The 11,372-nt window shown below is 54.3% G+C and overlaps 1 protein-coding gene across 3 annotated transcripts in view; it reads right to left on the bottom strand.

Moving 5' to 3' along the window:
* The window catches only part of SH2D3C (SH2 domain containing 3C), a 39,075-nt gene that overhangs the window by 2,513 nt on the left and 25,190 nt on the right, over positions 1-11,372 (bottom strand). For 2 of the 3 annotated variants that reach the window (XM_014590008.2, XM_014590009.2), the window contains 6 exons: positions 10,726-10,854; positions 9,403-9,857; positions 7,696-7,826; positions 2,698-3,233; positions 1,622-1,737; positions 918-1,089 (listed from right to left, as the gene is read on the bottom strand). In XM_014590008.2, the coding sequence (XP_014445494.1) occupies positions 918-1,089; positions 1,622-1,737; positions 2,698-3,233; positions 7,696-7,826; positions 9,403-9,857; positions 10,726-10,854 (1,539 nt within the window). The remainder of the gene's footprint in view (positions 1-917; positions 1,090-1,621; positions 1,738-2,697; positions 3,234-7,695; positions 7,827-9,402; positions 9,858-10,725; positions 10,855-11,372) is intronic. The other variant, XM_006154070.3, reaches the window with a different exon arrangement.

Below are 11,372 nucleotides of genomic sequence, written 5' to 3'. Positions count from 1 at the left end.
CCAGCCTGCTGGCCACAGGCTGCCCTGCCGAGTGGATGCGCACATGCGGGCTAACAACTATGGTGACGGCCACCATTTGTGTCCCTGGGAGTGTGCTGACTGCTTTTCAAACATCTCCAGTGAAGCCCTCACAGCAACCCACTTTACAGAGGAGGGGACTGAGGCTCAGAGAAGGAAATGACTTCCCTGAGGTTATTCAAAAATAAGTGACAGAACCTCTGGGACCCTGCTGTTCCTATTTACTCAGCACAGCAGAGGCCCAAACTCTGAAATGAGCCAGACCTGGTTCGAGTCCTAATCCTTTTGGCCTCTGTGACCATAGGCAGGTGCTGCCCTGTCTCATTACTCCACGTGTAAAGTGGGGACAATAAAGGTACGCACCTCTTGACACTGTTTGGAGAAATCTGCTTATAAAGTGCTTATCATGAAGTATATATTAAGTGCTCACTAAATTACAGTTCATTAATTAATTTTTTTTTTTAGGTTTTTGTCATAGGGAGCATGTGTTTGCCTGAAAGAGACAGAGAGGAAGTGAGAAACCACCCCTCAGGGGGAAGGCCACTTCTCGTCCATGCTCCTCTTGGGATTTGGGGCACACACACTCAGCTTGATTTCCAAGACCGGGACTGGAACTGTAGTAGACCGTGAGAGTCCAGCGCCTTAACACTACGCCACCTGCTGGCTCTTAGTTTTACTCTTTAGACACACATGCTCCCCATAGATTTGACAGCTGGGGAGATTGAGGCCCAGAGACGAGGGAGTGTGGGAACTTGGTCAGCACGTGAAGAACTCGCTTTGCCCTAGTTTTCCTACTTTTTCAGCCTAGAAACACAAAGTGCTTCCTGACTCGCTACACAGTCATCCCAAGGAACGCACCCACGGCTCTTGCCCACGGTCCACGGAACGCCCCTCTGTACCTGGGCCATGTCTAGGGCGCCCATGACGGCGGCGAAGCTGAACATGTTGCCCATAGTCCCGCGCAGCTCGGCAGCCAGCTGGATGGTCTTGTGCAGCAGCGCGGCCCGCTCCTCGGCGGAGCCGGTGCAGCCCAGGATGTCCACCGCCAGCATAATGGACATGGTGTGGAACCTGTCGGGATCGCCGCGTCAGAGGGGTGGGCCAAGGACGCGAGAGTTAGGGGACAGAAAAGCCCCACCGCCCCAGGTCTTTGGACGCCCAAGTGAGAGGTTGTAACGGGTCAGTGAGATAAGGGGGTGCGGCCAGAGGGAAAGAAAGCACGACTCGGGGCTTCTGATTGGTCAATATAAGTCTGGGGCGGGCCCAGAGCCCCAGAGCGGCAGGCTCAGTCGAATTCATTGGGCCGAGCTGTTCTAATGAACGAAGAGACCGGAATTGATAGGCGGGGCCACGGTTGATGGACACGCGAATGAGTGGTCAAGGAGATGCGAAAGGCGAATCCGGAGATAAAGAATTCGGTCTTGGGAAAACCAGGACTGCTTAGAGTTGTGTATCGAGAGGCTACGATTGGTCAGTGAACTGGGAGGCGTGGCCAGAACCCCTGCGAGCTGGGCTGAGATTGTGATTGGTCAACCGACTACAGCCACGGAAGAGTGGCCCAGGGGTGTCCTTGCGAGTCCCCGAGCGCGGGAACTGGCCTTACCTTTCCAGCAGGTCTAGTCGTAGCTGCCGGCCATGGGGGAGGGTGAGCAACTCCATGCCCCAGCGGACTCCCATTAGGGTCTGCATCTCCTTGGTAACGCCCAGTATCCTAGCAACCTGCAAGGACACCCAGAGGGCTGATTAATTTCCTGTCAGGGCTGGTCCAAGCCATCCGGGAGTCAGAGAGCTTTATCTAAGAGGGTGGCCTGGCTGGGAGGCCGGGTTGGATCCTCACTTCACTGCTAACCGTGGGGCACGGAGCACGTGATTCCCTCTGAGCCTCAGTTTCCTCATCTGTTAAGTGGAGGGGTGGAGGGGGAATGTCTAGAGGTGCCTGGCATATTAAATATTCCTTTGAGATCAAGGGCCAAGATATCCTTAATCCAGACGACACACCGGAGGCCCACAGAGAAAAAGCCTTGTCCAAGTTCACACACCAGGTCCAGAACCTGGGTCTCTCCCTTGCCCAGGGTTCCTCACCTGGCAGCATCTCTGCCCTCTTTCCTTGCTTCCTAGACTCTGAGACCAGAGTAACCAGACAATCAGTGCCTCCAAACCTGGAGTCGGGAAACCGAGCCACACAGAGAACTGATAGGTCAACCTAGTTGGCCAAAGACTCCCACAAAGCAAAGGCCTGGGCATTGACAATGGACGGCCGGGTAAGGCTTTTGCTTATTTGTATTTGTCCACTAGAGGGCGTGGGGGCGGGGAGTCGGGCCTTCGCTAATGCCTGGACCGGCAGCAGACTTGACGCCGCCCACTCTGGGACTCCATCCAAGTTCACGCCAATGCCTCAGGGAGGGAGCCAGACGCCCCTGAGTTTCAGGACTGCCCAGTTCCACTACCAAATGGGTATCAGGAAGAAGCGGGAGTTTCTTGAATTTTGCTTTTTAAAAGGAAAAAATGGAGAGCCAGTGAGGCGAAATGACCAGTCCAGAGTCACAGCGCACAACCGCGAAGCCAGAATCCAGGCCCACTCTCTATGCTCGGGGAATGCAGGAGCCGGCCCCTCACCACCCTGGCCCAAATCCAGAGGACAGAAGTACTGCCCCACACCAGTGCGCTCCCAGCACCTACCAGGCAGTCCACCTTGGTGACATGCCGGGCCAGCGTCCGGGCGTCCACCTCCGTCAGCAGCTCCTTGACCTTGCGCAGAAGGCCCACCTCCAGCGGCCGGTTATCTTTGGGAATCAGCAGCGACTGGAAGGTGGCTGGGTTGAAGGAAGAGGTGGCTTCCACAGTGGGGACTGTGAAGGCCTTGCCCCCATCCCCCTCGGGGACTCCGTTTTCTAACTGTTCCTTTAGCCTCTCCCCATAGCTCCTGGCCTGCCGGCTGGAGGCCTCTCCTGCTGCCCAGTCCCGGCTGCCACGAACGGGAGGCTGGAGCTGGCAGTAATGGCCAGAGTCCGGGTCGCTGTAGCTGCTGAGTGACGGTGATGGAGACGCCTTGCAGAGGGCACGAGAGGGGCTAGTGGGAGGGCCCTTGTCCAGCTCCCCAAGTGGCTTCGGGGCATTTCTGGAACACAGCTGGGGCTCACTGGAGCGGCGGGTGACGGGGGAGGCAGGAGGTGCTGTGGCAGAGGGGGCTGCAGGCGCAGCGTGGACACGGGTTACTGCAGAGAGACAGAGAGAGGGGACTCGTTACTGCAGCTTCCCACTCCAGGAGGTGCCCCACCCCTCCCCAAAAGACAGACTCCATCTTCCCTGCATCCCCGCATGGGTGGAGACCAGGCCTAGAAGACTCTGCCAAACCTTCAGTGATTCTCTGAAATCACCTGGACCCCTACCCTGAGGTTGCTGCCTGAGCTACTGCCCCCTCAGGGGGCCACTGAACTCCTTGGAGGGGCTTTCAGTGATTCCAGGAAGCTGAACCCTAGCTGGACCTCACGGGGCCACATGGAACTTTACCCCTAGGTTAGTAATAACGTAGCACCGGCAGCTGGTGACATGCTGCACGTGCACTCGTCAGCAGCAGTGAAGCCAACAGCAAAAATGAGAGATGAGGGAGTTGGCAGGTGGTGTGGTGGTTAAAGACACTGGGCTCCCACACGGCCAAGCACGGTTCAAGTCCTGGACCTGGTGGTTTGCTTTCTCACTCCCCGCCCCCCGTCTGACCAAAATGGAAAATAATAATAATAATAAATAAAGTTAAATAAAATAATTATTTTTTAAATGAAAAAAACTATTAGAGGTGAGGGCTAGCCAGTGGCAGTGGTTAAAGTGGCTGGATCTCAGATGGCTGGCTGTGCGGTTCTATTCCCATCCCTGGCTACTTGAAAAACACCCCAGGTACATGTGCATGTGTGTCCAAAGTCCCTAAAGGAGAAATGGAGGAGAAAGGATTACAGTGTGACCAACCTCCAGGAAGGGTGCTTTCTCACTTCTCAGGATTGCTCTAAAAAATGTTTAGAAAAGAGGTGATATTTGCCCTGAGGCAGCTCCCACTGCCTACAAGATCCTTTGCATATCAGCCCATTTAACCCTGTCAACATCCTGTAAAGTAAGTAACTTTATGATCCTCATTTAACAGATGAGAAAAACTAGGTTCAGAGAAGTAAACTGACTTGCCCAAGGTCACCCAGCCAGTAAGGGGTATAGCTGGGAGAGATAAGCAGCTGTTAGACCCTGACTTCGGGTTGCTCTGCTCTGCTGCGTCACTTGGAGGTGGCCCAGTACACAGGAATGGTAACTCTTATTCTCAGGGATACTGCTCCGAAGGCGGTCTGTGCATATGGCAAAGCCCTGTACTTAGGGAGGGTCTGTGACAACGCATATAGAGAGCAGCGTGGACAGTCTCGCCAGGCAAGGCTTCCTCCTGGGACTGCCTCTTTCTCATGACACTTGCCTCCACGTGGACAATGTGGCCTGATGAGAACATTCTTATTTATTTATTTAAATTTGCTAGAAGGGGGGACCAGCAATTGGTGTAATGGCTGTGTTGCTGGACTCCCACGTAGTCAACCGTAATTCGAGTCCCAGACCCAGTGACTTCGTGTGCATGCGTGCCCAAGATTCCGAGAGGAGAATGGAGAAGAGATTGTGGCATGGCCATCCTCCCTGGGGGGTGATTTCTCGCTTTCTGTCTCTCTGTCTCTCTCTGTCTTTCTGGCGAGAGCATGCGCCCTATAGCAAAAACCTCTCCAAAAAAAAAAACTTGCTAGAGCGTGCGTGCACTTTGCTGGAGGGACAGAGAGACAGAAGGTGAAACAGCACCCCCACTGCAGGGATGGTTACGCAGCAATCCCTTCTCTGTTTCTCCTTCTTGGATTTTGGATACACACACCCACCTGGTGTGTTCTTCAAGCCAGTAAGTCTGGGACTCAAACTGTGCAGTCAGCCATGTGGGACCCAGCTGCCTGAACCACCATGCCACACTGGCTGGCCTAAAACGTTCTTTTTTATTCTTTCATGTTCCCCCTGGAAATGAACTAGTGGCATGTTTCTACAGTAAAAATACTGTTGCCTTGTATTTTTAAGAAAGCACAGTGCTCTGTGTTCTTTCCACTCAGTTTTGCTGTGATTCTTTATTAATAATTATTTATTTAGGGGCCAACAGGTAGCATGCTGGTTAAGGGTACTGGACTCCCACATGACCAACCACGGTTTGGGTCCCGGACCTGGCAGTTAATAAATAAATAAATATTCTTTTTAAAAGATTTATTTAATTGTATTAATTATTATTTTTAAAGTATTTTTAAAATTTCATTTTATTAATTTGATTTGTTCCTATTATATTTTAATTTGAAGAGAGATAAAGAAAGAGAGAGAGAAAGTGAGAAAGCAAGCTGGGAGTCCAGGACTCGAACCATGGTCGACCATATGGGAGTCCAGTGGCCTTAATTGCCATGCCACCTACTGGCCTCTGATGTGATTCTAAAACTGCTCTACAAAGTAAATTCTGTTCCGGGCCTGACAGGGGCCACTCTGTGAGGCTGGCCCACGTGAGAAGGGTCCAGGTTTGTACCTGGAGATCTCCCTGACTATGCTGGTCAGGCGTGTGCCCATGATCCAGTGCTGGCCGGGGCAGATCAAGGCACCAAGACCCCGTGGGGGGGTCTCACTATCTCTCTCTTTCACTTTCTTCATCATGGAAGAAATTTTAAAAATGTTTAATTCTTGGGACCAGCAGTTAGTGTAATGGCTATGTCGCTGGACTCCCACATAGTCGACCACGGTTCATGTCCCGGACCCGGTGGCTTAAACTCACGCCGGGCGTGTGTGCGTGCGTGCCCAAGATCCCGAGAGGAGAATGGAGAAGAGATTGTGGCATGGCCATCCTCCCTGGGGGGTGATTTCTCGCTTTCTGTCTCTCTGTCTCTCTCTGTCTTTCTGGCGAGAGCATGCGCCCTATAGCAAAAACCTCTCAAGAAAAAAAATAAATAAAGTATGTAGAAGCTTCTGTAGTTAAACTACCTAAATTTGAATCGTGAAGTTCTGTATCTACGGACAAGTTAAGCTCATAATACTTTACCTTCCCATATGTAAAATAAAGATATAAAATGTTTACAAAGGATTGCTATACAGATTAAATGAGTTAGTGCCTAATTGCTTAATCCTGAATGTAATAAGTGCTCATTAAATTATAATTTTGATTATTATCAGCATCCTTTAAATTTGAGACCTTTTTCTTTTTGTCAGAAGGCTTGTGCATATGCACAGCTGAGAGAGTAATGCAAGAAAGAGAAAGCACCATGGTGGGGCCTGGTCAAACAATAATCTTTTTTCCATCAGTCAGGATCCTGGGCATGTTCATATGTGCCTAGTATGGTTTCCAAGTTGCTAGGCCAGGGTTTGAACCATACTTGGCCATCTGGGATCCAACTCTCACTGCACAACACTCACCTGCTGGACTGTGGGGCTAACCCTGTAACTTTGGTCCTAATAAATAAATAAATAAATATTCTTTTTAAAAGATTTATTTAATTGTATTAATTATTATTTTTAAAGTATTTTTAAAATTTCATTTTATTAATTTGATTTGTTCCTATTATATTTTAATTTGAAGAGAGATACAGAAAGAGAGAGAGAAAGTGAGAAAGCAAGCTGGGAGTCCAGGACTCGAACCATGGTCGACCATATGGGAGTCCAGTGGCCTTAATTGCCATGCCACCTACTGGCCTCTGATGTGATTCTAAAACTGCTCTACAAAGTAAATTCTGTTCCGGGCCTGACAGGGGCCACTCTGTGAGGCTGGCCCACGTGAGAAGGGTCCAGGTTTGTACCTGGAGATCTCCCTGACTATGCTGGTCAGGCGTGTGCCCATGATCCAGTGCTGGCCGGGGCAGATCAAGGCACCAAGACCCCGTGGGGGGGTCTCACTATCTCTCTCTTTCACTTTCTTCATCATGGAAGAAATTTTAAAAATGTTTAATTCTTGGGACCAGCAGTTAGTGTAATGGCTATGTCGCTGGACTCCCACATAGTCGACCACGGTTCATGTCCCGGACCCGGTGGCTTAAACTCACGCCGGGCGTGTGTGCGTGCGTGCCCAAGATCCCGAGAGGAGAATGGAGGAGAAGGGATTGCGGCATGGTTGTCCCGCCTGGGAGGTGGTTTCTCACTTTCTGTCTTTCTATCTTGTCTGTCTGGCGAGCGCACACACCCTATAGCAAAAACCTCTCAAGAAAAAAAATAAATAAAGTATGTTAAAAAACAAACAAATAAACAAACAAACAAAACCACCAGCCTCGTTTGAGCCAGCTACTTGGAATCGGGGATAACAAGTCCCCGGAGTCTCAGCAGATGCAGGCCCAGCCAAGCACCCCATGGGAGAGGCTGAGTGTTGCCGTGTGTGGCAGTACGTCAGCACGGGAGCCCAGCCCCCCTCCCCTGCGCCCACTTCCAGCAGGCTTCACCACTTCTGGAGCACATGCTAGGCACCCATTCCACACCCAGGCCTGGCGTCCAATAGGGGCCCAGTAAATCGTTGAAAGAACAATCAGGAATATGTTTTGTGTGTTGCTATACATAGTTCCGCTAGCTGGTCTTGCAGGGCGTTGTACTCGGAAAAGGCAAGGCAGAAATGCACACGACCACACATGGGTGACAGAGGTCACGAGAGACACATGGCCATACCCATACCGGTGCTGTAGGCGGGGGAGCTGGGGCTCTCAGAGATGGGGGCCATGGGCGAGCGCAGGTCCGGGATCTGGTCCATGCTGAGGGCGCAGCTGCGGATGGAGTCCCGGGGCTGGGGCAGGGAAGCGCTGTGGAGCAGACACCTTCCTTGTGAGCAGGGCCCAGCGGGCAGGGCCTCAGCCCACCCCGGGATCCCGCCTCCATCCCCTGAGCCTCAGAGGCAGAAAGACTTGAGGGTTGAGTTCAGCCTCCCAATTGACAGGCACAGAAACTGGAGCCCAGAGGCAGAAGAGCTGGGAAGGGCTGGGCTGAGGTCACCCACAAGTCAGGACTGAGCTGGAACCCAGACCCACCTCGCTGCCAGCATGCCCCGTTGTCCCTCTCATGCACCTCGCTGTCCCTCCTCGGAGTCCCCCCACCTCGTCTTGCTCTCCATCTTCATCCCTACCCAGCATTCCCCTCCCACAAACTGAGACCACCTAGGAGGACAAGGTTTGGGGACACCTGGCTAAGCTGAGGCTTCCCAGGCACCTCTGTGTCTCCTCTGTCCCCATGAGGAGAAAGACAGGAAGGGAGCTCTAGCCAGAACCCCACCACCCCACAAGGCGGCTTTGTACATGATAGTTAATCATAGCCACCTCTGGGCAAACATGGCCCATCACTAGGGGGCCCCTCACTCTGCTTGATAACCAGAGGGCAGGGTGGGTCTTAGTCCCCACTATCCTAGTCCAGGAGCCGCTGTTCAGTCTACAACTTGCATAGCCACTCCCTTCCTGTGGACCTCGCCCCTGACTTGGAGAACTGCCTGAAGAGAGGGGCTAGGTGGGCGGGCTGGGGGCCTGACAGAGCCAGACCACTGTCCTGGCCTCTCCTCTCTGCTCCCACATGAGGCTCAGGATGCCTCGCCGCATGCGGCTGTGGATCTGGACCCCTTTATGTTCACTGGTTCCAAACCACAGATCAAGTGACTGCTGCCCACAGTCCAAATCCTTGGGTGTCTGCACTCAGCTCAGGCCCAGGGAGATGTAGCCTGAGGGTTCAGCTGGTGGCACAGGATGGCAGTCTCCCCGCAGACAGCCAGACAGGCCGTGTAAATTAGGGGGCACCACTCGCTGGCAGGCAGCTTCCTTCTCTAAGCCTATTTTCTCATTTATGAGGCGGAGGTACGGACTGGACCCATCTCCCAGGGGCAGGAGAGGTCAACACAGCTGAGCGCACTCCGTGTAGAGCCAGCAAGGAGGGCCTCAGGCACCATTAGCCGAGAGGCTTTCTCTGTGGTCTGGGGCCGGTCTTACCCAGCCCCGAGGCCACCGGGTGTCATTACGATGTCACCGAGGACACCCCACTCCCTGTGCAGTGTCCCGCACTGCAGTGCTCTCTGCTCTGGTGCCCTTGGCCTAGATGGGGTGGGAGCGGATGGCCTCAGGAGGCAGGAACGGGCTCCAGGGGAGGCTTGAGTGAGGACTCTCTAGATGGGAGCACAGAGGTGAGCGAGGAGTGGCAGGGTCAGGGGCACACAGCCAGTAAGTGGCAGAACTGGGAATGCAGCCCTGGTCTTCCGCCTCTGGGTCTCCGCTCAGTGCAGCCTGGCCTTCCTTCTGCTTCTCCCTGCACAGTGGGGCTCCAGGGGCCAGTTCACACCCCCTCCTCTGGCCAGCACCCGATGACCAACACCCAGAATTGACAGATGGGGTTCCAGCTCACCTGGTGGGGCAGCCGTCGCTGCGGGTGACCTTGTCTGCGGTGAGCCCGTCGGTCATGGTGACGCTGCGCCGCTTCATGTGGCTGCCCTTGGGGCCCGAAGGGCTGGCGGGGCTGGCAGCCTTGCCACTGCCCTGGCCCAGGCCGTAGCTGGCCTCGAGGTAGCGCAGCGGGAAGGTGCGGTTGACGGGGCAGTAGATGATGGCGCCGCTCTGCTCCGACACGGCCTTGCGGCTGCCCACATGGTAGCGCACCAGGGCGGGCACGTGGTCGAAGCTCTCCTGCTCAAACAGGTACTGGATGTGGGTGTAGCTCTCGCCCGCCTTCACCACCACCTTGTTGATCTTGAAGTGCAAGGCCTGGTTGCGCCAGCGGCAAGTGAGCACGTAGTCGCCCAGGCTGGTGAGCGAGTCCCGGATGAGGAAGTCCCCATTGCGCTGAACCAGGGTCTCTGAGACCTGCAGGAGGCATGGTGAGGCTGGAGTTGGGGTGGGGAGGCCGGAGAGGGCCAGACCCGGGGTCTGGGGCACACAGCCACCTGGGGTTGGGGGTGCTAAGACCAGACCCAGGGCACAGAGGACCCACTAAAGAGAGATACCTGACATCTGAGGCCTGGAGCAGGGACCCAGTATCCTGCCTGGAACGCCCTTCCTGCCCTGCCACTGGAGAAATCCTATCCATCTCAAAAAGGCCTCCCTCAGTATCCCTCCTCATTCATGCTGGGTGCTTCATCCTGACACTTCTCTCACGGGGCTCTGTCTGCCTGCTGTCAGCCCACATCTGGGGCCACCAGCCCTCACAAGAAGGCACCAGCTCTTCTATCTCTGCATCCTGGAAGCCCAGCACAGGGCTGGCAGAGTCAGGGCTCGGCAAGGGAGTAGGGCTCCAGCGAGGGAAGGAGCAGGTCGTCTAGAGTCCGGGTCTGTGGCTGTAAAGTCACAGGCCAGAAACTCAGCTTTGCGCAAACCGAGGAGGCCGAGGACTATACCAACCAAACACACAGAGGCTGGTGCCGAGATCGGTAACCTAACGGTGCCAAGGACAACGAGGCCGGCATCCACAGCTCGCTGGCGTCAGACACCACGGGAAGTGCTTCACGTGCCTGTTCTGTGGAGTCCCCAACAGCTCTGACCAGGAGGGCCATTTCACGGCTGAGGACACTGAGGCTCGCTGTCAGTAAACAGCAGAGCTAGACCTCATCCTAGTCCCCCGGGTCAGAGCTGCCGAGCAGTAGGTCAGAGCCCTCCTGGTGGCTGGGCCAGGGCCAGGGCTGGCGGAGGCAGTGGCCGGAGGGTCCAGGGCAGCTGCCAGCTCGGGCCTGCTCACCTCTCTGGGGATGCGGCCGTGGTACCAGGCGTGACTGCGAAGGTCTGTGCTGCTGAGTTTGAGCTCCTCCTCCAACTCCTTGTGCAGTTTCTCTGGCGACGAGTCCAGGATGTACTTCTCCTTGGAGAACTGGGGAGGGGGGACACAGTGGTCGGCATCCAGGGGGACTCCCCCTTTATTCTTCCCTCCCAACTTCACCCTGCCCCAGGAGAACTTCTGTCCTAGGATGTTGCTGTAGGAAAAGTCCTTACTCATGGGTCCCTATCCCAAAAAAGAGCAAAGAAATCGGAATAAATTCTCCCAACGGTGCCTGCTTCTTCCCTGAGGAGGGCCCTGAGATCTGCACCGGGGTGGGTAAGGAGATCGATAAACCACACCCTATCCTCAAGGAAGGTCTTAGGCTAAGAGGACAGACAAGCAACGCCGGCGTCTGAGCAGACTGCGGTCAGCACCACAGTGCTGGACAGCGGCAGAGCGCGCGGCGGCTTTCAGAAGGAAGGAGAGATTAAGTCTGAGCGCGGCGAAGGAGTCTAGGACGCCTTCCTGGAGGAGATGGCAATAAGAAAACACTCATTATGTACTAGGGACACCAACTGATCTTGAAGTGGGGGGAAGGAGGCTTTCTACAGGTGCGTCTAGGAAGTAAA

This window comes from Tupaia chinensis, unplaced genomic scaffold (genome assembly GCF_000334495.1).
Source record: "Tupaia chinensis unplaced genomic scaffold, TupChi_1.0 Scaffold000394_1, whole genome shotgun sequence".
Classification (NCBI taxonomy): Eukaryota; Metazoa; Chordata; class Mammalia; order Scandentia; family Tupaiidae; genus Tupaia; species Tupaia belangeri.
Note: the sequence above shows the minus strand (reverse complement) of the source record. Positions and strands in the feature narration are given on the sequence as shown.